This window comes from Poecilia reticulata, chromosome 12 (assembly GCF_904066995.2).
Source record: "Poecilia reticulata chromosome 12, P_reticulata-male-v2, whole genome shotgun sequence".
NCBI lineage: Eukaryota > Metazoa > Chordata > Actinopteri > Cyprinodontiformes > Poeciliidae > Poecilia > Poecilia reticulata.
In genome coordinates, this window is record NC_088841.1 from 24,754,442 (window position 1) to 24,780,997 (window position 26,556).

At 40.9% G+C, this 26,556-nt stretch overlaps 2 protein-coding genes across 6 annotated transcripts; both read right to left on the bottom strand.

The window, feature by feature from the left end:
- Positions 1 to 126: 126 nt before the first annotated feature.
- On the bottom strand, positions 127 to 10,902 carry LOC145554222 (coiled-coil domain-containing protein 152-like). 4 transcript variants are annotated; one of them, XM_081613712.1, is made up of 9 exons: positions 10,794 to 10,902; positions 7,979 to 8,032; positions 7,138 to 7,243; positions 2,717 to 2,785; positions 2,281 to 2,345; positions 1,889 to 2,024; positions 1,508 to 1,635; positions 605 to 706; positions 127 to 482 (listed from the first exon to the last, which is right to left on the bottom strand). In XM_081613712.1, exons 2-9 carry the CDS (start codon positions 8,003 to 8,005, stop codon positions 354 to 356), a joined length of 762 nt encoding a protein of 253 aa, XP_081469838.1. In that variant the 5' UTR covers positions 8,006 to 8,032; positions 10,794 to 10,902; the 3' UTR covers positions 127 to 353. The 4 variants fall into 4 exon arrangements, with proteins under 4 accessions (XP_081469838.1, XP_081469837.1, XP_081469839.1 ...); XM_081613711.1 differs by lacking the exon at positions 10,794 to 10,902 and having other exon boundaries at positions 7,979 to 8,514; XM_081613713.1 differs by lacking the exons at positions 2,717 to 2,785; positions 10,794 to 10,902 and having other exon boundaries at positions 7,979 to 8,514.
- LOC103474042 (growth hormone receptor-like) lies at positions 8,633 to 26,369 on the bottom strand. Of its 2 annotated transcripts, XM_081613709.1 has the most exons (10): positions 26,112 to 26,369; positions 24,549 to 24,698; positions 23,414 to 23,495; positions 14,923 to 15,046; positions 13,974 to 14,152; positions 13,600 to 13,778; positions 13,082 to 13,226; positions 12,915 to 13,005; positions 12,758 to 12,827; positions 8,633 to 11,811 (listed from the first exon to the last, which is right to left on the bottom strand). In XM_081613709.1, the coding sequence occupies exons 3-10, from the start codon at positions 23,487 to 23,489 to the stop codon at positions 11,113 to 11,115; spliced, it is 1,563 nt and encodes a 520-aa protein (XP_081469835.1). In that variant the 5' UTR covers positions 23,490 to 23,495; positions 24,549 to 24,698; positions 26,112 to 26,369; the 3' UTR covers positions 8,633 to 11,112. The 2 variants fall into 2 exon arrangements, with proteins under 2 accessions (XP_081469835.1, XP_081469834.1); XM_081613708.1 differs by lacking the exon at positions 24,549 to 24,698.
- Between the last annotated feature and the right edge of the window lie 187 nt (positions 26,370 to 26,556).

A 26,556-nucleotide genomic window follows, 5' to 3' on the forward strand; every position in this document is an offset into this window, starting at 1 on the left:
TTAGTTTTTCCATATGTAAAAGGGTGTACTTTCATTCTACCGTGAGCCTGGTGTTTCCCGGAAAACCGTTTTCAGGCTTTCAAACATCAAACCAGAGTCTAAAGCTGAATGAATGGAGCTACGGAAAGCAGTCGACCGATTTATTTCTCTGAATGGAAACAGATTCGAGCTGCAGGATCAGATTAGCGTTTCGTTCAGCTTCCTCCTCTGCTGCACACTAATGGGATTAGAGCCTCTGACGGCCGGCAGCGTGGGCTCCAACGTGCTTCCAGACCGAGAAGACGACGAGGAAGATGATGAAGAAGACGCAGCTACGGCAACCCGAACACGAATTTGAACTTTTCAGAGTCAAACTAGAACTTCCTCCTCTTCATGTAGCTGCTGCTGCTGCTGACGGAGCCCTGGCTCTCCTCCAGCTCCTTGATTCTCTGACGTAGAGCCGCAATCTCTTTATTCTTCTCCTCCTGGAAAAACTGCAGCTTCTGATCAAACACACACACACACACACACACACACACACACACACACACACACACACACACACACACACACAGGGCTCAGATCTGGGTCAGTCCACCAGAACCAGAGGTTCGGTTCTGCTCACCCGCTTGTAGACGCTGTGAGGCAGAAGGTTGGATCCAGGAAGCTGCTGCTGCTGCTGGTTCCTCTGGGCTGAACTTTGAACCCGAGCTAACTTTGCACCAAACTGTTGGAAAACACGCAGAAACGTAAAGAATCAGGATCCAACATCAGTGGTTCAGCTCAGACGGGTTTGACTTCAGACTGGGACTGAAACGGTTAAATTAGTTACATCTTAACTAATCACTATTATCTGGTTAATCATGATCCAATAAATGGAGCTTATAGACCCGTCAGAAAGAACAAAGAGCTGAAATGAAGCAACAAAATAAAAACAATAAAAATCTCCTTTAAAGCATCTTTTACTGAAAATCATTATTATTTTTATTATTATTATTATTTCCCCAGTTTTTCTTAGCTTAACATAACTAAACACAAAATAGAATAAAATAAAAAACGACAGCAGGGAGGTGGAAATGCATCACGTATGTAACTCAGATTATAGTCACACAAATTAAACTCAGATCTTTTCAAGTTATTAATGATTCTGTTACATTTTAGGGGATAAAATGTTTATTTTCTTATTTACAGAAGGATTCAGTTATTTGTATATTATAATGTACTTTGTGTTATATAAAAAAAAGCTTAAGTGGTTAAAAGAAAAAGCCCATTTTTATCCAATTAACTGATTAATCGATTATTGAAGCTCATCCACTGCAGGTCCAGCCTCCTGCAGTTCCTGTGGGTGTCAGCAGGGGGAGCAACGAACCAGAAAACTGACTACAAACACCCAGGAGCTGCAGAATAAGAGGATTATAAACATTACAAACAGTTTGATCTGATTCTGAGCTTCAGTTCACAGAAAATAAACGACTAAACTGTTAAATTAAATGAAAAGCAGCAGCTGCACTATGACTGTTGTGCCGACCTCCATCTGCATCTTGAGCAGCTCGCTCTGCCGCTCCCTCTCCTGCTCCTTCATCCTCGTCTTCATCTCCTCCAGCTCCAGATGTTTCTCCTCCAGCTGCCGCTGAACGTCAGCATCTTTAGCTTCCACTGGAAAAACAAACAACAACAACAACAAAACCCTGAAAACTGGTTTATATGAAGCTTCAGAAGAGAGAAACAAACTGTGATTTAATCATTTCAAACAGCAAAACTATGAAATCTAATGAGATAAAAACATTTTTCTACAAATAAAACGTCTAAAAACTCAACTTGAATCAACATTTTAAAAAATCAAAACTAAAGTAAACTACTAAATAAATGGTTAAAAGTAATAAAAAGTAGAATAGAGGTGGAGTCTTACTCTGCCTCTGCGCCTGTGTCTGCGCCTCCTCTGCCTCTCTGCTGCTCTGCTGTCTGACGGCCTCTAGCGCCCTCTGCTGTCTGTCCTCAGCCGCTGCCATCTGGCTGAGCAGCAGCTGGACGTCGGACCGTCCAGCCTGCAGAACCAAACCAGACAAAATGAAGGAGTTTATTCAGCTTCATTAATCCACGTCTGGGAGAGAGGAGAGAGAATAAAGTCAATAATAAAACGAGAGTCAAATAATCAGTTAAAAATGACCAGAATAATGTAATAATTTTATAAGAACTCCTACATGAAAGAGCTGCATTAGCAGAGTTAAAATGAGGAACATTTATATTCAGACTTTTAAAATCAGATGCTAAACACCAGAGAACTGATCCGTTTGTTTTCACCTCGGCTGTTCTCTCGTTCTCTTCCTTCAGATTCTCCACCTCCATCCTCAGCTTCTCGTTTTCCACTGAGACGTCAACAAAAACACAAAATTAAACAATAAAAACACAAAGTTTATCCCCTAAAAACAATAAAAACACAAAGTTTATCCCCTAAAAACAATAAAAACACAAAATTTATCCACTAAAAACAATAAAAACACAAAATTTATCCACTAAAAACAATAAAAACACAAAATTTATCCACTAAAAACAATAAAAACACAAAATTTATCCACTAAAACTCGTCTCTGTTGTTCCACAAACTGGATTAAAATAATTCACCTTGTTTGGAGCTTCAAACATTCACAGATTATTTAATAAAACAAAAACCCCGTCAGACACTCTGTTGGGTTTCTCTGGAGTTTTAACTCTTCCCACCAGCAGGAGGCGCCGTTACCTCTGAGGTGGCATTGCTGCTGCAGCGTCTGATGCAGCCGCTCCACCGTCAGCAGGAGGCTCTCCTTCTCTGCAAACAGCCTGAACGGTCAACCTGCTGCAAACTTTCACCTCAAAGAATCACTGCAGTAAAAATGACTTTTTAAATCTGCTTTAGAGCAAACTGACGCAATGGAGTTAAAAATCGAAACTAAAAATCTAAAATTCAGTAAAATCATTTTACTACCAGAGTAACATTTTAAAACATCAAGAGAATGAGTTGATGTTAGAGGTGTGCCGATCGATCAGCCACCGATCATAATCGGCCGATTTCCATGAAAAAGTGCATGATCGGTGATCGGCGATCATTGGCTCTTGTTGCCGATACCGATCACCTGCATCTCATTTATCATCCTGCCTGTGCAGCTGGTCTCCTCTTTCCTTCACACTCTGCAAACGTGCAGCAACAAATCCTAAGCGATGTGGAACTATAACTATAACGCACTGAGTGAATGGGGAAGTTTGCGTGTTGCGGCGGAAAATTGAAGCAGGTCAAAATGCATCAGCACGATGAAGCTGATACGACATAAAAACAATGCCATACTTGAGGAGTTTGGCTACATGGAGGCTCACTGCAGTAAAAAAGACATATGGAGGATCAGATAGCAGGTAAAGCAGCGCACAGCTACAAACACTCACCCGGATTAGCATGACGGTCAGAAAGCTGAACAAATAACCCGCAAAATTATTTAAGTCTTCGAGCTGCGATGTAAGACGCTGGTTCTGCTCTCGCTGTTGAACAGCTGCTACGCTACAGGTAGTAATATTTCACAGACGGAGCGCCGCTTCTGCTCCACCTGGTAGTGACTCTCACACCGAACCTCTGCTTAAAGCTGCAGCATCTAACCAAAAAATATACATTTTACATACGTATTAAAACTTTCGCTGTCCTAACATGAGACAGATAATCTCTAAAAAAATAATCGATCTCCTCCCTGCTCTGCATAATTACTCCGCTCAGAAAGAAACAGCCACTCAGAACTAGCAGTAATCAGCTAGCCGCCATGCTAACAGGAAGTTTTCATTCAGTAACTCTGGATTGTTTATTGTAATGGATCCTGTATTTGCCTTTGAATGTTAAGTTTTATACTTGAATTGTTTTGGCAATGTTGAGGTTTTATTTTGGCTCTTTACATTATTTAGCCTCTTCAGAGCCTCCATATGTTTTCAGTCTGTTAAAGATAGTACGATTTGCACAATGCCTGTTTTGTTTAGTTTTCTTCTTGGAAAAAGTTATTAAAAACAAGTTTTTGTCTCTGTTAATTTATAGTTCCTTTTTCCACATAATGTAATCAGTAGTGCTTATGATAAAAAAAATCATAATAATTATGTGATCGGAATCGAAATCGGCAGGAAAAAACCTGATCGGCACATCTCTAGTATTTAATATGTGAATTGCAGACATGCAGCATCTTCCTAACGTATTCATACCCATGTGTAGTCAGTTTAGGTGTCCAGCCATGTTTTGGTCAAATTACTGTTTCCAGATGCTTTAAACATCTGTACAACTTTCACATCAAGATACACACACACAGTCATGTTCACATTGACTTCCATTAAATACAGCCTGGGCTGCACAGTGGCGCAGTTGGTAGAGCTGTTGCCTTGCAGCAAGAAGGTTCTGGGTTTGATTCCCGGCCCCGGTCTTTCTGCATGGAGTTTGCATGTTCTCCCTGTGCATGGTGGGTTTTCTCCAGGTACTCCGGTTTCCTCCCACAGTCCAAAAACATGACTGTCAGGTTAATGGGCCTCTCCAAATTGTCCCTAGGTGTGAGAGTGTGTGTGCATGGTTGTGTGTCTCTGTGTTGCCCTGCGACAGACTGGCGACCTGTCCAGGTGACCCCGCCTCTCGCCTGAAACGTTAGCTGGAGAGGCACCAGCAACCCTCCCGACCCCATTAAGGGACAAGGGTGCAAGAAAATGGATGGATAACTACAGCCTAAGCCTTACCATAATCCTAATCCTATCCCTAACCATCACAGACCTAACCACTAACCCAAAAACAACAATTTCCCTCTTGGGGACCAAGAAAATGTCCCCACAAGGTGCAACGGTCCCCATAACCCCACATTGCAGACAGAAATAGGTTCCCATAAGGATATGAAAACCTGGTACACACACACACGTTTGTTTCGCTGTCTTTGTGGAGACTTTCCATTGACTTCCATTCATTTCTACTTCTATTCATTTCTACAGCCAACCAAAACTTAATTCACACCTTGGACCTAAACCCCAAAACGGCATTTCTTCTTTGGGAGCAGCGAGTTCCCACAATGCATCAAATACAGAATACACACCTACTCACACCCACACACAACAGGCTTTTAGTGGCTTTGATGAACCAGTGATATCACTCATGCACTGTGACATCACTGATGACGATGACTCATTCGCTGATGACGATGACTCATCACCCTTTAATACCAAGTTCCACAGACCAACTCATTTATCCTACATGTCCGAAAATCAGTTTCACATCCCTTGTACTTTAGAGCAACAAACGAAAACATGTCTAGAGACGAAGGTAGAGAGGAAGATGTGATGGGCGAGCTCGCCAGCATTTTTCAGGAAACACTAGTTGATGACGGCTTGGACAGACTGGAGAAGGAAAACAGCGAATTAAAACATATCGTGGAATGTCTTCGCTGTAAGCTCGAGCGCTCCAAGTCGAGTGAAAATGCTTGCTGGGAAAAAAACCTGCAAGCTAAATACGACATGGCGGCAAGTAGAAACAGAGAACTCCGTGCGGAGTACGAGTTGGTTCGTTCAGAACTTGATGACATGGAGAGCGAATATGAAAATACCAGAGATGAGGGGCGTCTTTTAGAGACCACCCAACAATCTCTGAAAAGAAAACTCCAGGGGATCCTGGCAGATTTGAAGACGGCACAGAGGATCCTGGATGAGAAATCTGGAGAGCAGGACAACCTTCGTAAAGAACTGAACATTCTCAGTAGCCTGGAAGCCTTTTGTAATGAAGATCTCGACACGTTACACAGGCAGAACACGATTTTGTGGCAGAAAAACGCTCTCCTTAAGTCAAAGATCAGAGAACCAGCAGAGGAGGGCAACCGGGCACGAGGTTCAGTTCTGAGGAAAGTAGGAAAATGGGCATTTACCACTTTGAAGACCATGTACCAGTCGGGGACCCTGAGGTACTGGGTCCCACCGTGGCTCGTATAGTTCCTCTGGTTAGTCTGGAAAACTGCTGCCTGGATCTTACTGGGTTTTCTTGAGTCGCTGGCTGGTTCTGAATGGAACTAATCAGCAGTAATCAGCTAGCCGCCATGCTAACAGGACGCTTTCATGCACTAACTCTGGATTGTTTATTGTAATGGATCCTGTTTTTGCCTTTGAATGTTAAGTTTTATACTTGAATTTTTCGGCAATGTTGAGAGGTTTTATTTTGGCTCTTTGCATTATTTAGCCTCTTCAGAGCCTCCATATGTTTTCAGTCTGTTAAAGATAGTATTACTGATAGCAGTACAATTTGAACGATGCTGTTTTGTTTAGTTTTCTTCTTGGAAAAAGTTATTAAAAACAAGTTTTTGTGAAAATTAAGATGAATTCATGGTTCCTTTTTCCATATAATGTAACCGGTAGTGTTTATGATTAAAAAATAAATAAATAAATAAAATAATTATGTGATCTGTATCGGTGATCGGCCCTCATGGGTGATCGGTATCGGCAGGAAAAAACCTGATCTCTAGTTGATGTTATTAAAAGAAAGTTGTGACACCAAATCGAAATATTACAAGAATTTTTTTTTTAAATACAACAAAAAGCAACAATAATATGAGAATAAAGTCAGAATATTATGACAATAAAATAGCAAAAATATGAGAAAAGTTGTAATATTACTTGGATAAAATTGTAATATGAGAAAACAGTTTAAACTCATGCTACCAGAATGAAGTAGTAATTTTATAACTCCTGCATGAAAAATTATAAAACATTAAAATAAGAAGCGTTGAGTAACTTATTTTAGTATTAATTTTATACATAGGAAAGAATATTTTAAGACATCAAAATCAAATTATTATAGTAGCAGGAGCTTTAGATGATTCTACAAACTGAATTTAATTTAAAAAAAAAGAAAAATAATAAATAAATCAGACTAGATAAGCTGGTCATGTCAAATCCTGATAACTATCGCAGCTTCACTCTCATTAAAACATTTTTTAATGAGAGTGAAGTTTGTATTATGACATATTCTGCAAATATTATGACATAATTCTCATAATTTAAATAAAACCTCTAATTTAGCCCCAATACTCTTCGGTTTAAGTTTGAAAACAGCGAACTGTTCTGACTGCAAAACGCCACCAGAGGGAGACAAAGAACAAAAGTTCTTCTACACAACAAATGAACTAAGATCCTCACCGTCCATTAGACTCTGCTGCTTGTTAATATAAAACTTCACCAGCCTGGTGGATTCACCCAGCCGGATCTCCAGAAGGTTCTTAGCATCATTCAGCTCTGTAATGTTCTGCCAGAGACAATAAAGGGAAAATGAACGATCCTGAAAAGCCAAATAAAAATCTCAGAAAAATTAAAGAAAAAATATAAATAATTTCTGTGTTTGAAAACTAAAAAAAAAGTAAAAAATAAAAAATAAGAATCTGTTTTATTAATCTCAGAAATTTTGGTGGGTGGGCGGCGTCGGGCAAGAAATTTGAGTTTTAAAAGTCGCAAATTTGCTAGGAAATAAATTAAGAAATTCTGAGATTAATCTCAGAAATTTTCAAGAGAAAAAAATTGAACTTTCAAAAGTCACAAATTTGCTGGACAAAAATCTGAATTTTTCGGAGAAAATGTGGAAACATTTTCCACATTTTGTGGAAATGTTTCCACAAAATGTGGAAAAACATTTCCACATTTTTTGGAAATGTTTTTCTACAAAATGTTTTTGTAGAAAAACATTTTTGTTTTTCCACAAAAATGACAAGTTTCATAAATTATAAAACAAACTGTTCGGCCCAGACTGAGTTGTACATTAAATATTGTGTCGAATGTAAAATATTATGGTGGCTTTAAAGTATGCCTAAAATTATACATTTCCAAACTAAAACATAAAACAGGCACAATATTAAAACGAAAAGTGAAAAAGTGGGTTAGCCAACGTCATCACTCCGGCTAAACCAACGACGTTCATACAACGGTTCATACACATGGGTATGAACCGTTGGTTCAAACTTAGCTAGCTAAGCTAACCGTTCGTTACCTGTTCCAGTCGACCGAATTCCGCCATAAATCCCTCCAGTTTCACGCAGTTTAACTTCGTCATCCCGTTGGATAAAAAAAACAAACAAAAACAAATGTTTGAATTATATAGTTTTATGGTTTTTGTGTCTTAGCTTAACGTCGGTGACAAATTAACAGCTGCCGAAACGAGCTGCCGCCATTTTGAGAACAGTGCGAGCGTCAGTAACGGAGAGCTTCCAGATCAGGTTTAAAAACAAAAGCATATTAATAATAACTAATATTATCCAATTTTTCTATCACCAAATTATTTTATTGGGAGCTCAAGTAAAGTAGGAGTCAGTTTTAGTTTTCATAATTGAAAATATTTCTGACCAAACGTAAAATTGTACAGCGTATACAAAGTTATCATGCAAACCACATTGTGACCATTTGTTCAAAGCTCACATTTATCATCCACTGGACATTAACTAACATTATCTCTAAAATTCACGCAAATAATATAAATTGTAAAACATTATTTAAATTGTTCATATTGAATCTTAACATTTGTGACATTACCCTTTGATGTGGGAATTTTAACTGTGACCTCAAAATCCAAAATGGCCACCTTTGCAGAAGACAGCCAACCAATTTCAAGGACACTTCAAAGAAATCAGATTAAGACAAGAAGACAGCAACTTCAATTGTTTAATGTGTAACTTTTAGAAGAATTTTTAAAAAGCCATTTCCCTTTCCGGATGCTGACATGAGATGGATCCCCAAATGTCTGGAAAGTTTTCCAAAGATTGTCCAAACATTCATTTCAGGAAAGAAAAAAAAAAAAAACAGCATGCAAAGAAAATTACCAGTAAACTTCATTTTTTTCAGTCCACTTCCTTGAACATTTGCCAAATGTTACCTCCAGTTTTCCAGCCCATCTTTCAGCTGAAGGTAACTTCTAACAGAAAACTACAACCTTCTATTTCTGACATTAAATGAAACTAATCTTATATTTTTAAAGGGCCAGTTGTGGCAGAATGTGCTAACAAAACTGGCGATTAAACTTAGAATATTAATAAGTATCTTTTTCACTCAATGAGAACTTCTTAAAGTTAAATAATATATTTTCATCTTGATCCAATTTGGCAGAATACAGATAAAACTGTTGATTTGATTGATAAAATAATATTTAAGGACACTTTAACATAAAAGGGCCACATTAAAACTTCTGACAGGCTGGATTTGGCCCCCGGGCCTCGAGTTTGACACCTGGAAGAATTCTCCAAACATAACTTGACCGACTACAGGAAGTTTAGTTCATGTCAGACAGTGAAGAAGAAAATACATGTGTGCTTTAATAAAAGATGCAAACATTTGGTTTACATCTCTACAATCATACATGAATAAAAATTACTCAGATATAAAGGCAAAAAATACACAAAAAATTTAAACTTTAAACATATTTCACAGTTTTAAATGAAAAGAAAATGCATTAAAGTAAAAAGATAATTTACAGTCCAGTAATGCTTTAGTATAGAAATAAACATTTGCCTTTTCTTCAGGCTCCATATATGAAACAGCATCAATGTCACCAAATTATACGGCAGTGAAACAGGATAGAAATAATAAAACATACACAAAAAAGCAAATGCATGACCATTTTATCATTTTCATAGATTATGTATCAGTTGAATTAGTGAATACTGGTGGTTAAATACTGAAAAAAGACAAAATTATGAAATGAGAGCTGAATTATTTCTCTATAACTACAGAGCACCTGGATTTTCAGAAATTGTTACAATATTGACCTTTTTGCTTTTTAATGTCATTAAAAACATTTTTAACATTTCCAACTTTTAGCTGTTCTTGTGAGAATAATGAACAAAAAAAAACAAATATTTCTGTCAAACATCCAGTCGTTTTCCTTCAGCTCAAGGATTTAAACATAAAGGTTCTACAGTTTTTTCGGACGCCCCTCAACTCCATGCTGCCCTGGGTGGAGAGCCATATTGACCTTTGTCTAAAAACCACAGCCAGGGTTTAATATCCTGTGTAAGGAGAGATTTGAAAACATTTTAAAACTTTGTGAGGACCATTTAACAGGAAGAGGGTGTGCTAACTTTATTCCACCAGAACAGACGAATCTCGTCATCAAACCTCGCTTCATTTATTCTAAGGCAAAAATGGTGGTATCTGTCAGTGGTGGGCACACTAACGCTAACCTGCTAATAGTATAGCTATTTTTTTCAGTTTGGACTTTAGCATTAATGCTAAATTTGAAAACATTTAGTGCACTCAGCATCCCCTAAATTAATGTTTTTTTCTTATAAACTATAAAACACTAATTTACTTGGCTGTTTTATAAACCCAAACTTCATCTGGGTTGAACTTTGTGTTATTGAATTCTACAAGCAGTTAGATGTTTATAGTCATACTCTTATTTTGAAAGGGGTAAAAACAGTTAACTCAACATTTCCGTTTCCTCTTCTCACTTTGCTCTTTTTTTCCCTCCAATAATGTTATTTTAAACATGAAACAAACAAAATGAAACATTTAAAAATAAGATGTAAACAAATATAATATCAAAAGGCATAAAGGACATAAATTATGAAGTGAAAATTAAACTGATGTTTGAGAGTTGTAGTCTTTCAGGCGCAGATACAATCTGAATTGAAGTTAGCGTCTTAGCACATTAGCATTAGCTTCTGCTAAAAAAGCTAAGTGGCGCAGCACTTTACCATTGGCTAAAAAACTAAATGGTATACCACTTTAGTGTTAGCTTTTGCTAAATGGGGTAGCGCATTAGCATTAGCAGAACTAATGATTATGATTAGCCCTTTAGTTAGCGTAACTACCTTGTTAGCTAGCGGTGCTCTCCACTTGTATTTGTTCCCTTTGATTTCCCATCTGCAGATCCAGATCTTCCCTGTAGCATCTTTGTTAGCCCTTACTAGCGCGCTGACATGAACTGATAGGTGCAGCTTAGCAGAGATATTTATTTACGCTGTGCTGGTTTAAGGTGTAGGAGTGTCGCTGGGTCCAGGTTTCTCTGAAAGCCTCAGGCTCCTGCTGATCCACTGGCTATTTTAAGCTAGCTGAAACCCAGTCAGGGCACCTCCAGGAACTGACCTCCCTTTAGATTAACAAGTTCTGGTGATTCGATCCCCGGCTGATTTACGGCGTGACGCTTCCCAGCAGGTCAGGGGTCAGGTAGCCGTCGGGCGTAGCTGGGATCTTGGGGCCGGTCGGGTTGGGGGCCGTTGGTGTCAGTAGGAGGCTGTTCTGCATGTCCACGCCTTCCACCATGGTGTAGACAGGAGCAGCAGGCAGCTGGGCCACGACCTCAGGAAGCTCTGCTAACTGCTTCATCTCAGAGCTGCAGTCTCTCTGATCTGCGTTCACCAAGTCGCCATCTTGTTTCTTCCCCTTCTCCTCCTCCATGTTTGTCTCTTTAACGGTGGTTTTCTCCAGCAGAACACTCCCAGACGACCTGACCTCACCGACCTGCGTGTACGCCGCCGCAACCTCACTGCCCTCCGCTGCTACAAACACTGAGCTTTGCTCTGCGGTGGTCGCCTCCTGATGGACGGGCGACGCGCTGGCCTCCTGATGGACATGCGACAAGCTCGCCTCGCTCAGCAGATCAGGCTCACAGCAGCTGGAGCGGCCCGAGTCGTCGTCCATGAAGACGGCGGAGCGCGGAGACATCGGGGACCGGTCCATGACGCATCCCGTGTTCATGTCCAGCAGCTTGTCGCTGGACTCCTCAATGTCCAGGTCGATGAACTCCACCCAGGGGTCGTTGTTGTAGAGCTCCGGCCTGAGGTCGGGCGGGCCGGTGAGGATGGATGTGAGCTCTCGGAGTTTCCCTTTCTGGAACAGACACGGTTCAGACACCCATGACTTATATTTCTATTTCAACCTTAAATAGAAAGTTAAAATTCACATTTTAAATGCTTCTGTGATTCCGTTTGGGTCAAACTGGCTTTGAAAAACAACCCAAATCCTTCAAATAAACACAGATGTTTTTAGGCGATCAGTCAATGGTTTTAGGTTGTGGGACATGAGCCGTTTCAAAAACTTCCAGATTGTAACGTCACAAATCAGCAGGCACTGTCCGTCACCTAGCAACCCCAGCAGAGTTCCGCCCGTCACCTAGAAACCCCAGCAGAGCTCCGCCCGTCACCTAGAAACCCCAGCAGAGTTCCGCCCGTCACCTAGCAACCCCAGCAGAGTTCCGCCCGTCACCTAGCAACCCCAGAAGAGCTCCGCCCGTCACCTAGCAACCCCAGAAGAGCTCCGCCCGTCACCTAGCAACCCCAGAAGAGCTCCGCCCGTCACCTAGCAACCCCAGAAGAGCTCCGCCCGTCACCTAGCAACCCCAGAAGAGCTCCGCCCGTCACCTAGCAACCCCAGAAGAGCTCCGCCCGTCACCTAACAACCCCAGCAGAGCTCCACCCTGCTGGGGTTGCAACTCAAAACTCAAATAACTTGAGTTTTGAGGGTTAAAACTCAAGTTATTATCTCTGGTTGAGTTGCTAGGTTCCACCCGTCACCTAGCAACTCAACCATGGCTTATACAAAGTATGTTCATTACAATTTTGTTTTTACACAAAATCATTCTTAGATAAGGAGATTTTAGTCTTGTTATTATAACATGGTTAAATATCTTGTTTTAATATTAATTATTTACTTAAAACAAGCTCTTAAATCTTGCCGTTCAGTTTTAAGTTAGTTTTGTCTTATTTCAAGTGTTCTAAAATTTTTGCATTAGAAACCAGAACAAAAATACTTTGGTGTCTTTCTTGTCTAAACTTGCCTTCAGTAGGTTCGTGTCGATTCCTTGTATTTTCGGTCCAGGAACAGGAGGCAGGAGGATAAACATCAACCTGAAGCAGGAAAGAAAACAGCAGAAATCTCATTTCTTCTTCATTCTCTTGGTTCAGACTCAGATATTCTGACGATCAGATGCTAACTTTTCCTGCTGTGAAATGATGACCAGCAGCAGGACGGCCACTAAAAACAAAGCGCCAAAGATGAGCAGAGCCATAACTGAGAATCTGGAGACTGAAGGACAAAAAAAAAAGTTAAATTAATGCATTGAAAAGGCACAAAGTTTTAGCACAGCTTTGTAAGCGTTTACCTTTAGATGGGATGTGGATGAACACAGAGTCGCTGAAGTCTCCAAAGTTCTTCCCTGCCAGCATTTTGCAGCGAACTCTGACCTCATAGTTGACGTTGGTTTGAAGGCCGAACAGGGAGCGGTGCGTTGTTTTCACCAGGCCAGTCTGAGGAGCACAAAGGGTTAAAACTCAAGTTATTATCTCTGGAAATAAAGAGGAACGATCTACAGTCAGCTTCAGTTACTGCAGCTGGAAACTGGAGTTCAGGCTGAAACCTGAGCCTTCAGAGTCACATAGAGACAATTACAAAGTCAGCCTTCTGTCACCTGAGGATCAACGAGAAAACAGTTGGAATTCACAACAAAGTCCTCAGTTTTCTCTCTTCATTTTACTAACTTTTTATTCATTTATTTCTTATTTTTATTAACAGGAGGCTGAAAAATTCTTGTTTGAATCATCAGCTAGTAGCTTAACTTTGAAACCAATAGATTTGACTGATTGTTGTCACTATCCTCTGCACCGCAACATGGCCGCCCACCTGTTCCCAGCGCTCGGCGCCGGCCTGGCGGTACTGGGCGTCGTACTGCAGCGCCATCCATCCCGTCTCCACGTCGGCCGTCGCCGGAGGCCTCCAGCTCAGCATGGCGTCGAAGTGCGATCCGGTCAGGCTGACGTTCATCAGGGTCCAGTTGAGGCCGAACGGAGGGTCCGGCTGAACTGCAGAGCAGAAACAGAAAATTCAAACACATTTTCTCCAATCGATCCCAACACTTTTCATAATTAAAACCAGTTGGACGTCATGTCTCCTGCAGAAGAATCTGTTTTCCGTCCTAACAGGAGGAAGGTTTCTCTCCAGTGGAATCCAGAAACCAATCTGGACTTTCCTACGTTTCTCTGCGGCTCTGAACTCACCGAGGTCTTCCAGGGAGAAGGAGGTCTCGTCGTACAGGACGGTCCGGTCCCTGGAGCGCAGCTGCACCGTGTAGGACGTCCAGACCGTGGTGTGGTTCTCGTTGAAGAAGCACTCGTCTGGTCTCTCCGCGCTGTACTGGGGACATTCGTCCCAGTTTTTCTCTGAGCTGCTGAGGAGCCTGAAAGGGAAGACAGTCGACTACATTGATGCTGGTCTGTGATACGTTCAGGTGGTTTTGATTCAGCACTGCTAGCTTAATCACCAGAAAACAAACATTTCCTTTTTCTTTAGAACATCGTAACTGATCAGTCGTTGTCAATCATGGTCATGACATATTACTGGAAGCTAACACTAAACACTACACTGACATTACATACAGCAGAAGCCATTCGCTGTATGTAATGTGCTAATATTATTTCTTCTGTAGTCTTCTACATTTTCAGGTCTCCATTTAATTTCAAAATAAGAGCATGAAAAACCAAACCTTCAGCAGATATCAAACTTCATTCAACTGGAAGTTTATAAAGCAGCTAAGTAAATTAGATCTTTAGAATTAAAATTAAAGGGAAGCTAAGTGCGCTAACGTTTTCAAGGTTAGCTAAAGCGCTAACACTTAGTTCTGCTAGTCGTGCATTAGCATCCGCACTGCTGGATTTATGTCTACATTTGATCTTCTGGCTCCAGTTTAATCACTTGATGAATATTCCAGTTAAAATAAATAATTCTAAGCTAAACATTAACCTGATTTGCGTTTGTTTGGTTGATTTAAAGCAGCATCACTTTGACCCGCAGGTGGACTTTGCCTGTTCGACCCGGTGGATCTGGGTACACAGATAACTCTGCTTTGATTTTATCAGTTAACCCTGAAATGTTTATGTTTCTAAAAATCCTTCCTGCGTCTTTGAAGTGGAGGAAAATGCAGGTTTATGGTTTAGTGATTTTCCTTACACTCTGTTGAAGTAGAACAGGCGTAAATCTTTCGGCTCCGAGAGGTTCTGGAAGGATCCGGCGCTCCATCTGCAGAGGAACGTCTCCATGTTGCGAGAGACGCAGCCGGTGAGGTGAGGCCGCACTGGAGAGGAAGAGAAAACAACATGTACACATTTTATTAAAAACAATAACCACTTCTTTTTCTCTTTTCACTCCTGCATTCGAAGCAGACTCTCTGATATTTTTCAGAACTCACTGATTGTTTCACATCTGACATTTTGTGTGGAAGTGTTTGGTAAAAGTTGGTAGATTTTTAGTGGAGAGCAGCTGGAGTCACTGGTGAAACCCAACCTTTGATCAGTTAAACTTATTGAACCTGAGTGAGCAAAACGTTTTAAAAATCTATGTACAAAGCGCAGACACAGCAAAGGATATTCAAAACAGATGTGGAAAGATAAAGAGAATACTACAACTGGAAAATAAAAATAATTCTGAACGGAATTCAGAATTCTGAGGAAAGAAGTTAAAATTTAGAGAAAAAAAAATTAAGAAATTTGAGACGGAAAAACTCAGAATTCTGAGAAAAAAAAAATTGAATTCTGAAAAAAAATTCTAAAACAATATTCTAAATTCATAGAAATTTATAATTTCTGAGACTAAAGTCAGAATTCTGTGAAAACATTCAGAGTTCTGACTTTAAATCCGTTTCTGGATTAAAACAATGTTGAAAATCATCAAACAAGGTGATGTTTGGTATATTTGAAATATTTCTATAAGATTTTTCTTTATTTTCCCTTTCAGTGAATGAAGGCAGATCACATAAGCTCATCATGCTTTCTGCTTCTTTACGATTACTGATATTTATGACCGAGTGGCTGAAACGGCAGATAAAATGGCGCAGAGCGCAGAGCGGCTCTCTGTGGCCGCCAGCGTTTTCCTGGAAGTCGTTTTCCGTGTCTCTGGCAGGAGGAGTTTGCTCCTCCGCTGTCGTGGAATAATCTGTTTGTTCTCGCCGTACCGAGAAACGCGCTCACACAGAAACGGGCGTGCGGCTCGGGTTTTACTGCCTGCACAAATTGAGAGCATGTGAGCCTGGAGCAGAGCTGCTCTCTGGGGAGCAGCTGCAGGCTGCCGGCCCAGTAAACACCACATCTGGCAGAAAACGCAGAAATTACCACTTTCTGCTGTCTGTTCCTCCAAAGTAAAACATTTATCTTCACTAAATACAGTTTCCTCCATGTTATCCTGAAAAACCCAGTTGTTTTGTGTGTTTGCAGCTTCAGAGTCTGAGCTAAAACTCTTTTAGAATAATGAGCAAAGAGCTTCGTTTGAATAAAAGTTATGTAACTGCTGACTGAAGGGGCCAAGCAAAATAATATCTTTTTTTTTTAAATCTTAAATTAAATATTATTCAGTTACTATAGATGGTGAAAAATACTAAATTTACCTATTATTTTGTACAGTTTTGGCTTAATTACTGCTAAGTGCTGTCGATAATCCTCATGTACTCGCTGCTAAATGCGCTACTGGTTGAGAAACAATTACAGAAAAACTGTTTACCTGCCATCATCAGTGGCTATGCTAACTTATAATAGGCTAGCTGCCTATTATAAGGAGAGTGATTGACAGCGCTAAGTCCCGCCTCCTGGCTCCGATTGGTTGATTCTAGTCAACACTGGGAGAAAACAAAGGAGTTCCAGTTTTTCAGATTATACTGTCACAACATAGTGACAGCTTCAACAAATATATAAAAACATTTTCATAAAGGTCACACACTGCAGCTTTAACGTCATTTTTTCTTTGTTTCATTTAAATGATACTTATTCTGCTGAGAAGGCAAAAAAAAAAAATCAAGAATTTTCTAGTTTTTTGTTTTCCCTTTTGACTCTGAGGATTTTGGTCAACGTGACAAAAAGTTTACAGCAGAGGACCAGCTGCAGCATTCCTCACTCTGGTCATGAAAACAGACAAAACCACCTGAAGGCCATCAGCAGCTCAACGCCTCACAAGTCCAGACTGGCTGAGCGCCGTTTCCCTGCGATGATGATGATGATGATGATGATGATGGATGCTGTACTTTTGGCCCACTTCAGAGAACAAGAGTCAGGGGTTAAAAATAACCTGTTTACCAGATAACCGGCTCCTCCTCCTATTCAGGGCCGAGCTTCATCAGGATTAGGAGAAAAATGTGACACCCAGCTATGTGGTCAGAAAAACTCTCAGTGGGGGAGGAGGCAGAACCTGAGGGCTGGCAGAACCGGGCCGACCCACTAACCTGCTCCTGCAGGTTCCACCGACTGAAATTTAACACCTTTACGTCCAAAATGCACAGAAATGCATGAATGGTTTCCAACAAACCGGCGATAAATTTACACTTAACTCAAGCTAGCTAGCTAACAAGCTAAAATACTGGCTAACTAGCTAGATAGTATGTTAGCAGCTAGCTAGTGGTAGCATCAGCTACGATGGTACTGCACATAGAAAAAACAGAGTAAATTTCTGCCAAAAAAACTACATTTTCATTTTTTGAGCTCTAAAAGTTGAAAAATGCGGGTATTTTTTTCTTCTTCCAGCAAACAACCCAAGGCTTCTCCACTTTGCTAGTTTTTTGGATGGAGGATGACAGATAGATGGACGAACGAATCGATACATGGATGGATAAACAGATGGATTAAAAAAAATTTACCAGGTCGAAAATATTTCACTTCTGAAACTCAGAAATATCTGAGATTGATTTCAATATTTCTGTTATTCATGGCAAAAACTTACTCCTCGCCCCGCCTAATATGGTATCGTACAAAAAAACTAGCCAACTAGTTAGCCAGGGTATGTTACCAGCTAGTTAGCGGTAGCCTCAACCGTCTCCAATCAACTTTTAGCTGACAGAAAATCCCCGCGAGGAAAAAAAAAAATAGATTAAATAGTCATACCCAAACCGATTTTAAGGAATTGGATTAACATATTAAAGGCCAGCTTACTTTTTTTATATTAAGACTTTTTTTTTTAGAATATATTAGCAACTAGCTAGCGGTAGCCTCCTCACAGAACGTAAATCTCTTCGAGTGCGACTAAACTTTTGTCTGACAGAAAATCCCTGCGAGAAAAACAAAACCCCATAGAATATATGATATTAAATAGTGTTTTCGAAACAGAATTTAAGAAATGGTCTTAATTTAAAGGGGTGTTACTTTTATTTTTTTTTATAAAGTGAGACTTTTAAAGAAGTGGTCGGACATTTTCAGGATGCGCGCCGCGGACACCCCGACTCTCTGTAACGTCACCTTGACCGTGTCTGTCTGCTTAGCGGCCGTCAGGCACCGTTCACCCCCTGAAGGTAAACAGCATGGAGCAGCACGTCCCCTACTCCTTACGCCGGGATTACCTCCCAGATGGGAACGTCACCTCACGCCGTGTTCCCATCACACACACACACACACACACACACACACACACACACACACACACACACACACACACACACACACACACACACAAAACAGCTGATGGCGGAGCCGTCAGCAGATCTGCAGTAAACATGTTTACGCCTTGATTTATTCCCCCAAAGCTGCCAGCAAGCTATTTCAGGGCGCAGCACCACATCCTGCATGCATTTCCATAAATCCAGATGAGCTTCGTGTCCGCTGGGGCGCAGGAAACATTCACTTAGCGGACAAAGTCATTCATTAATTATCAGGCGGGACGCGGCGTACTGGCCGGCCGCTCCGTGTTAATGAGCAGGAGTTTTGGAGCCCGTGGGAGCCGCCATTATGCCTTCAATCGGGCCAAGAGGTCATTTAAAGCAAACATTCAATGTGCTCCAGCAGGGTTGCCAGGTTGGACGAGTTTCTACTGAAGTTGTTTGCTGTCAAAATTGGATCTGGTTCTGGTCAGAATACAAACAATGTTTTAAAATGTCAAGCGTATAAATGCAGTCGATGACTCAAAGCAGTGGTTCCCAAACTTTTTCTGCCCCCTCCCCCCCCATGGATTACGACTTTTTGGGGGGGCAAAATGAGTCTAGGTAGCTGAACATAGACAACAACATCAGCAGCCTACAGACTACTTAACAAGCTTAAGATGCTTTATTGATATTAGCTAGCTAGTCATCTTTTAGCCAACTTTACCTGCTTCCAACAGCTTCACTCAACAGTCTGTTAGTTTGGGGGAAAACTGTGAAAAGCTCTTTGCGTTTTGCTGCCATGACTCTAACACACCTGCGTAGCTCCGCCCAGCAGCAGCAGCAGGTCTTTCTAAGGTAAAAACCCAACGCACACAGCGTTTTTTGTTTTTTTTCCATTAAGACGCCCCCCTGCAATGGCACGGCGCCCCCCTAGGGGACGCACCCCACACTTTGGGAACCTCTGACTTGAAGCATACATTAGATTTTTTATATCTGAGTATTAGAGTCACGCAAAGAAAATAACAAAAAATGGAACCATGAGAAAAAAAGTTGTATGAGTGGAAATAATATACGGTTAAAGTCATAAAAATTAAGAGAATAAAAGTGTACTATTATTAGAATAAAGTCATAATAGTACAAGAATATAGCCGCATGGTAATAATGTTTAAATAATACAAGAGTTAAGTCAAAATAATGTCACAAAGTCATAAAATTACCAAAGTAAAGTGAAAATAATGAGATGACTTAATTCTCATCTTATTTTGACTTTACTTTGGTAATTTTATGACCTTATTCTTGTAATTTTACTTTTTATTCTTTATGTTTTTAATACCCCAACATAAACATAAATCCTGTGCTGTTGACGTGAGTTTCCTTATAAACTGAGATTTGCGGTTTTCTCTTGTGTTTGGTGTGGAATCTGACATTCAGATCTGGCAACCCGTGTCCCTCTCCAGGGACAAAACCTGGCCGGAGAATCTGCTTCCTGCACCGGATCGACTCAGCAGAACAAACCTCATGAATAACTGGAAACCCTTCTGCTTTCCCTCGCAGCCTGGTCTCCTCTGTCACTTTTCCCTCCATTTCAAATCAATCCTGCTGATGTTTTTCCCCCCCAACAGTCGAATCGAACCCGTTTTGTTGCGGTTTTAATGAGGTGAAAGTGTCGGGCAGGAAGCCATCAGGGAGCACCAACAAAACGGGACTGTGCAAAAGAAAACAGCAGGACCAGAACAAGTCCAAACAAAGTCTGAATCAGACCGCCTGGCTGGGAAAACTCGGTCCGGTTGATTCGTAGAAGCAGAACCTCTGAGGGCTTCGACATGGATGGAAAAGTGGAGCTATTTCAGTCGACTCATTACTTCAAAATGTCCTGCAGTGAACTCTGCAGCTGGGAAAACTGGAGGCTGCACAAAAAAAACTTCCTTTTTTCTGTCTTTATTCACTTCATTCCCGTTTTTAATTTCATTTTCTGTATCTGAGCTTTTAGTTTCTTTTTACGTTTTTTGTTCTGGAAGGCAGGAAAGAGCTGAACTTAAAAAGAAAAAGCTTTTGTTTCCAATAAATACGTTTTAAAAATACACAAAAAATATTTTATTAAACTGAAAGTTTACAAAACAGCCAAGTAAATGAGAGCTTTAGAACGTATCTGGAAAAATTAATTTCAGGGAAGCTAAGTGCGCTAAATGTTTGTAAAGTTAGCAAAAATGCTAACGTGCGAAACATCTACCTACATAGTCGTCAACAGTGGTGGAGAAAGTACTCAAAAAATTTACTTAAGTAAAAGTACAAATACACAGTCAAAAATGTACTTAAGTAAAAGTCAAAGTACCACATTAACATTTTACTTAAGTAAAAGTAAAAAAGTACTGGCTTTTAAAAATACTTAAGTATTAAAAGTAAAAGTACTTGCTGAATGCATTGCCTAATCACTAATATCATTAAGTGAACCAATCGTATTTAATTTTAATACATCAGTAATGTGCCATTTTAATGAACAATGCCACAGATAAAGCATGTTTTTATTGAGTTTACTCTGTAACATAGTTTAGACTTAGATATGTGATTCTATGCATCATAACTTCAGGGATGGAAACATCTCGTCTCCTGTCCTAACATAACATGAACTTCACTTTTTTTTGCCTCACATTTATTTTGAAAAAATCCAACTGGCAGAGGAGGACATGGAACCAAGGAGCCTCGTAGCAGAGTTGTAGTCTGGACCACTGAACCCAAGACCAAATCAAAACCAGCACCCCGTGCTACATGACAATAAAATTAAGTGCACCTATCAAAACTGCTTCTCAAATTGATCTGAAAGATTTACTTTCCCATAAAAACACCTAGATACACTTAGAGCTGAAATAAATTATCCAGTGACAATTCAAACTCTTCTTCTTTCTGTTTTGCTTTCATCTCTGTGCCACAATACACAGAGGTCTCCTGCCATCCCTAAAGTAATAACACCCTGGGTGGTTGCCCATATTGCCAATGTCAGAAATAATAATTGTCTGCACCATTAAACATAGCAATTAACAACGCTCAACTATGAACACTGTCCAAGGCCCAATAAGCAAGAAGTAACCAAGCAGGAGGAGCACCATGACTGTTCTCATCCTCCCTCCTGCTGCAATGTCTGCCACCATGACAGGTGATGAAAACAAAGAGCAATGAGCATGCTCGGTGTTCCTACGTTGTTTTATTTATTCACCAATTAAATATAAAGATATTTTAATGAAATAAAATAGCTACTGCAGTGTACGCAGAGCATTACAAGAACAAAGAACGGCTCTCAGTGAGGCTTCAGCACTATAGGACTTGGTCAAGATCCGTCCAGAAGAATCGGATCGTCCATGAATGTCATATTACTATATTGCACTTTGGTCACAGCGTCGTCCCATATATGCAACACCTCAGTCAACACCTCCACACAATAATTCAGCGCATGAGTGACAACTTTTTTTCATCGCAGATGCAACATGTCTCTCTGTACAGCTAGCTTTGCTAGCATCACGTCCACAGATCTTACCTTTCTTTAAGCTTTCCTTCCAAGTGACGTTAAAAGTTGGACGAAGTCCCCACCGTCTGTGAAAGCGAAGCGCTGCTGATTTTACATGTCGCCATATCTTATGATTTATGCAGCTATTATATTACTGCCGCTCAGATGAAACCACTGCGCATGTCTGGAGCTCCGCGTGCGAGTAAAGGTGGAGCCGATGGGTGACAACAGACACCGTTATTGAGACAAAGCTGTCTACACGTTATTGCTTGGATTTTATGGCGCCACCTTAAATCCCTGAACTTCACATTTTAACGGAAAAAAAGCTCAACGCGACTTGGATGTAACGAGTAACGCGACACTTTGTAGAAATGTAGTGAAGTAGAAAGTACAGATACTTACTGTAAAATGTAGTGGAGTAAAAGTAGAAAGTATCCATTATTAAATCTACTTAAGTAAAGTACAGATACACGAAAATTGTACTTAAGTACAGTAACGACGTACTTGTACTTCGTTACTTCCCACCACTGGTCGTCAACCAAAACTGAAACACGCGTATTAAACTTTATTCAACCGAAAATGTAGAAAACCACCAAGAAAATTAGCACTGGAGAGTTGTTTAAGCATGTTAGCGCTTTGCTATCGTTAATGATAGCATTTAGCGCACTTAGCTTATCCCGACTTAATTCTAAACCATGGATAACACTGTTAGCCAACACAGACGTCAAACTTTATTCAACTACAAATTTACAAAACATCCATGTAAATTAGCATCTCAGAATGTAATTTTTAGGGGAAGCTAAAGTGTGCTAAACGTTTACAAAGTTAGAAAAACGCATAAACATATAACTACGTGAAGAATTTAACAGTTAATAACCAAAACTTCAACATTTGTGACCTTTAATTCAGCTGAAAGTTTACAAAATTAGCATCTCAGAATGTAACTTAGGGGAAGCTAAGCAAGCTGAATGTTTTCAAAGTTAGCAAATGATTTAAATAAAAGATTAGCGATGCTGTTTGTGCATAATTTGGAGTTATGTCCACTGAAAAATGTGTGAATACTGAACATTTATTGGGGTCAGCGGTCCAACGTGTTCATCAAACATGTCTCACTTTCTGAAACGACTCCAGTTTCGCTTCCACCACCAACTGGATCTCGCTTCGCTGTCGTAGAAAAGTCATTTCAGTTTCAGCGAAAAGTCATAAAACATGAAAACCAAACCCAGAGCGCTGCACTGTTACGCAACCAAACCAGATGTCCAACCGGCCCTAAACACTCTCTGCAGACCTCAGCTGAAATGTGAGCCATGTGTGAAGCGTCTTTCTGGACCCAAACCGGGCCCTTCGCACTAAACAGCTTCCCATTGTTTTCCCGCTCCGCAGAATTCCTGGTAAGCCACTTCACCAGAAAGCCGCTGGCTCTCTCTCTCTCGCTCTCTCTCTCTCTCTCGCTCTCTCTCTGCGGAGGCCGCGCATGTTGTGCAACACGCATTGTGCTCCAAGGCTGCAGTTCTACTGACTTAAAGAGACGATTTGTCCTGAAAACCCACCGAGGAACAAACCAATCAGAGGACAGGAAACCGTTCGGACCTGAAACACGGAGGCCGTACCTGCATCAGGTTCCGACTGGACGCCGAAGACGTGGAGGAAGAGGAGGAGGAGCAGCGCCAGCGCCGCAGACGTCATGTTGATCTGCGATGGAAACATGAACACAGTCAGTTGGTTCCACCCAGAAAACCCACAGAGATAAAACCGTGACGCTCGTTCTGCACATAAATAACGTTAAAATTCCTCCCTGAGCCTCGTTTAATCAAACCCTGGTGCGTTTGGGGGATTTCAGGATTTATCTGCAACATTCTGTCCCCGACTCAACAAACAACTCAGAGTTTTCCTCTTCAGTGAACCTTCAATGGGCCTCCAGGTCCCACCAACACGCTACAAACCTTCAGGTACGGCGGTGGAGGCATCATGCTGGGGGACGGTTTGGTTAACATGCTTCTAGAGTTTCAGACGATATATTAGCTAATAAACTGTTAGCTGAAGCTTCATACATAGATGTTTATACAAATCAATCATAATTAAAATTAGTTTTCTGCAGAATAATCACAATTAAATAAAAATGATTTATATAAAACAAGTGCATAAATATTTTGTCACGTTTTAGAAATAATTTTGCAGACATTAAAATTCTCTCTTTTTGCCAATTTTTGCTAATTTACTTTAGCATCTTATCCTCTTTATAACAGAAAAGCTTCCGGTTTATGTTGCAGAACGTGAAGCTAAACGAATCATTTCTCATTTGCTGTATAAAACTATTGTAATGAAACTTGTTTGCTGCTGAAAGTCGACTTTAAAAACAGGAGAGGTTTCACTTTTACTTCCAAAACGAGTGTGAATGTAAAGCAGAAGCGACAGAAACTGAGCCGCTCCCCGTTGGCCACCTGCCCGGCAGCTACATGTGCTAATTGATTTCTTAGAAATCACATCATCTAATCTTTGAGTAAAGAAGTCTATCGGACGGGTTTATTCACCGGTTTCTTTCCTAGAAAGAAACAATTATCCGTCCTTCCAGGAAGAAGCAGCCGAGTCCTGGCTGGCATCTGGATGGCCTAGTCCAAACAACAACAGTTCAGGGTCACTCCACTCCCCAAAAGTTGTGAAATCCACCAGCTCTCGTTTCCGAGGCTTTTTTTCTTTTCTCGCCTTTCTGGAAAGTTTCTGAATGATGTCATCAGAGAAACTTACTGAGGTTCTGATTTGACATGAAAGTCAAGAATTTATCCACTTTAATGATCACATTTCTTTCTTTCACCCTTCAGTGGGGTCAGGAGGTGCTGGTTCCTCTCCAGCTAACGTTCCAGGTGAGAGGCGGGGTCACCTGGACGGGTCGCCAGTCTGTCGCAGGGCAACACAGAGACACACAACCATGCACACACACACTCACACCTAGGGGCAATTTAGACAGACCAATTAACCTGACAGTCATGTTTTTGGACTGTGGGAGGAAACCGGAGTACCTGGAGAAAACCCACCATGCACAGGGAGAACATGCAAACTCCATGCAGAAAGACCGGGAATCGAACCCAGAACCTTCTTGCTGCAAGGCAACAGCTCTACCAACTGCTCCACTGTGCAGCCCTCATTATCACATAGAAACATTAATGAAGCTGCAAATTATGATTAACATGAATATAACAGCAAATGTTAGCTAGCTTTGAAAACGTGCTGCCGTCTGTGAAACAATGTGATGGTTTCACATCGCCATGCCAACCCCTCCTGGATCAAAGTCGTCATTTCTAACCTTCATCTATTCACTTTGCAACTCGTTTAATAAAAGCTCAGTTTTCTTCTGGTGCTAATCTGCAGTTTCTTGGTTCCTCTGCTGCTCTGATGCCAACGCCTCGCCTCAGTGGCTACGTGCCTGGAGCTTCGTTTCCAGTTTGCTCATTACGTCAACCAGTTGGAAGCTCCTGTTGATCTGTGTGCATGGAGCACATCCATGTTCCCTCTTATCGCTCAAACCTCGTCCATCAGGGTCTTTCACAGAAACGCTTTTATTTTCAGCTGCAAGGTGCAAATTGAGATGGGGGACAAACTTCAACATGATCTCAGTGGAGACTTTATTGCATGTCTGCAGATGTTTCTGCAGGATTTCCAGAGCTTTTTATGTGAAATGTTTAGTTTTGTGCTACTTTTTACAATATAGATGAGTTTTGTCTGGTTGAATAAGGTACTAAACCAGAGGGAGACGCGCCTTAATGCTGTCAAACTCAAAAAATAATCCACATTTTTCCAATTATTCAGGTGAATGCATTTACCTTCATGTTTAATTTCGATCATTGTATCTGAAGAAAGTTTTAAAGAATGAAATAAATGTGTTTGTGCTTCCATCTCTTGTTTTTAAATTAATTCATGTTTGTTAAATGTTTATTTTTACCCTGTGATTAAACAGTTAAAGCACACATGTAACATGTTACAAATATTAAACTACATAACTAAGGATAAAAATACTGAATGTCACTTTCTAATAAAATATCAATTTTAAAGGAAAATTGTCCAAATTTGGAGAGGAAAAAAAAAACAACATAAAATAATAACCAGCCAGTATTTAGCCGTTAAATCTTCCCACTTTCAGTCTGTTTACAGTGTGAAAGTCCAACTTTTCCCCCCGTTTCTCTCATTTCAGCCTCATTTTTAGGAAATGTGTCAATAAATCAGCATTAAGCTCCAGCAGAACCAGCATAAACCGCGTTTAACACGCTTAAATATTGTTTTTTACGGAGCGCAGATGAGGATCCTGGTTCTTACCTTGCGCACCAGCCCGCAGGTCTGACCCCGGAGAAGAAGCCCCCCCGCCCCGCCGTTCACCCGCTGCTGCTCCGCTCCCAGTCCCGGAGCTCCCCGGGGGGGGTTTCCTCGATACACAAACCGACACAAAGGCGACCAAACACGGGCTTAAACTCCCGAATGGAGGCGCCGACAGCAGCTGGAGGTGGTTCCCCCGGACGCAGCTGTCCTCCCCGCTGTGTGACAGACACCGTGTGTGTCGGTCTGCGGCGCCACAGCTGCGATAAATACAGAGTGGCGCCATCTGCCGGTGGAGTCTGGCTACAGCAGGGGAAACGAGGCGCATGAGGGGACGGAAAAGGAGGAAAATTGGTAACAAAAAGCGCAGAAATTCAGAGATTAAACTCAAGAAATTTTCCAGAAAAAATTACTAAGTTTTAAAGGTCAGAAAGTTTTGACTTACGGG

What these genes read in the sequence shown, in the direction of transcription:
- LOC145554222 (XM_081613711.1), bottom strand. Translation starts at nt 8,041, where the DNA reads ATGACGAAGTTAAACTGCGTGAAACTGGAGGGATTTATGGCGGAATTC. An exon ending in GCAGCAGAGTCTAATGGACG is followed by an intron (nt 2,786 to 7,137) that starts GTGAGGATCTTA and finishes GGCTGTTTGCAG; the next exon opens with AGAAGGAGAGCCTCCTGCTG. An exon ending in TGCTCAAGATGCAGATGGAG is followed by an intron (nt 707 to 1,507) that starts GTCGGCACAACA and finishes GTTTTCCAACAG; the next exon opens with TTTGGTGCAAAGTTAGCTCG.
- LOC103474042 (XM_081613708.1), bottom strand. Translation starts at nt 23,489, where the DNA reads ATGACGTCTGCGGCGCTGGCGCTGCTCCTCCTCCTCTTCCTCCACGTC. An exon ending in CATCCACATCCCATCTAAAG is followed by an intron (nt 13,006 to 13,081) that starts GTAAACGCTTAC and finishes TTTGTCCTTCAG; the next exon opens with TCTCCAGATTCTCAGTTATG. An exon ending in ATCATTTCACAGCAGGAAAA is followed by an intron (nt 12,828 to 12,914) that starts GTTAGCATCTGA and finishes TTCCTGCTTCAG; the next exon opens with GTTGATGTTTATCCTCCTGC.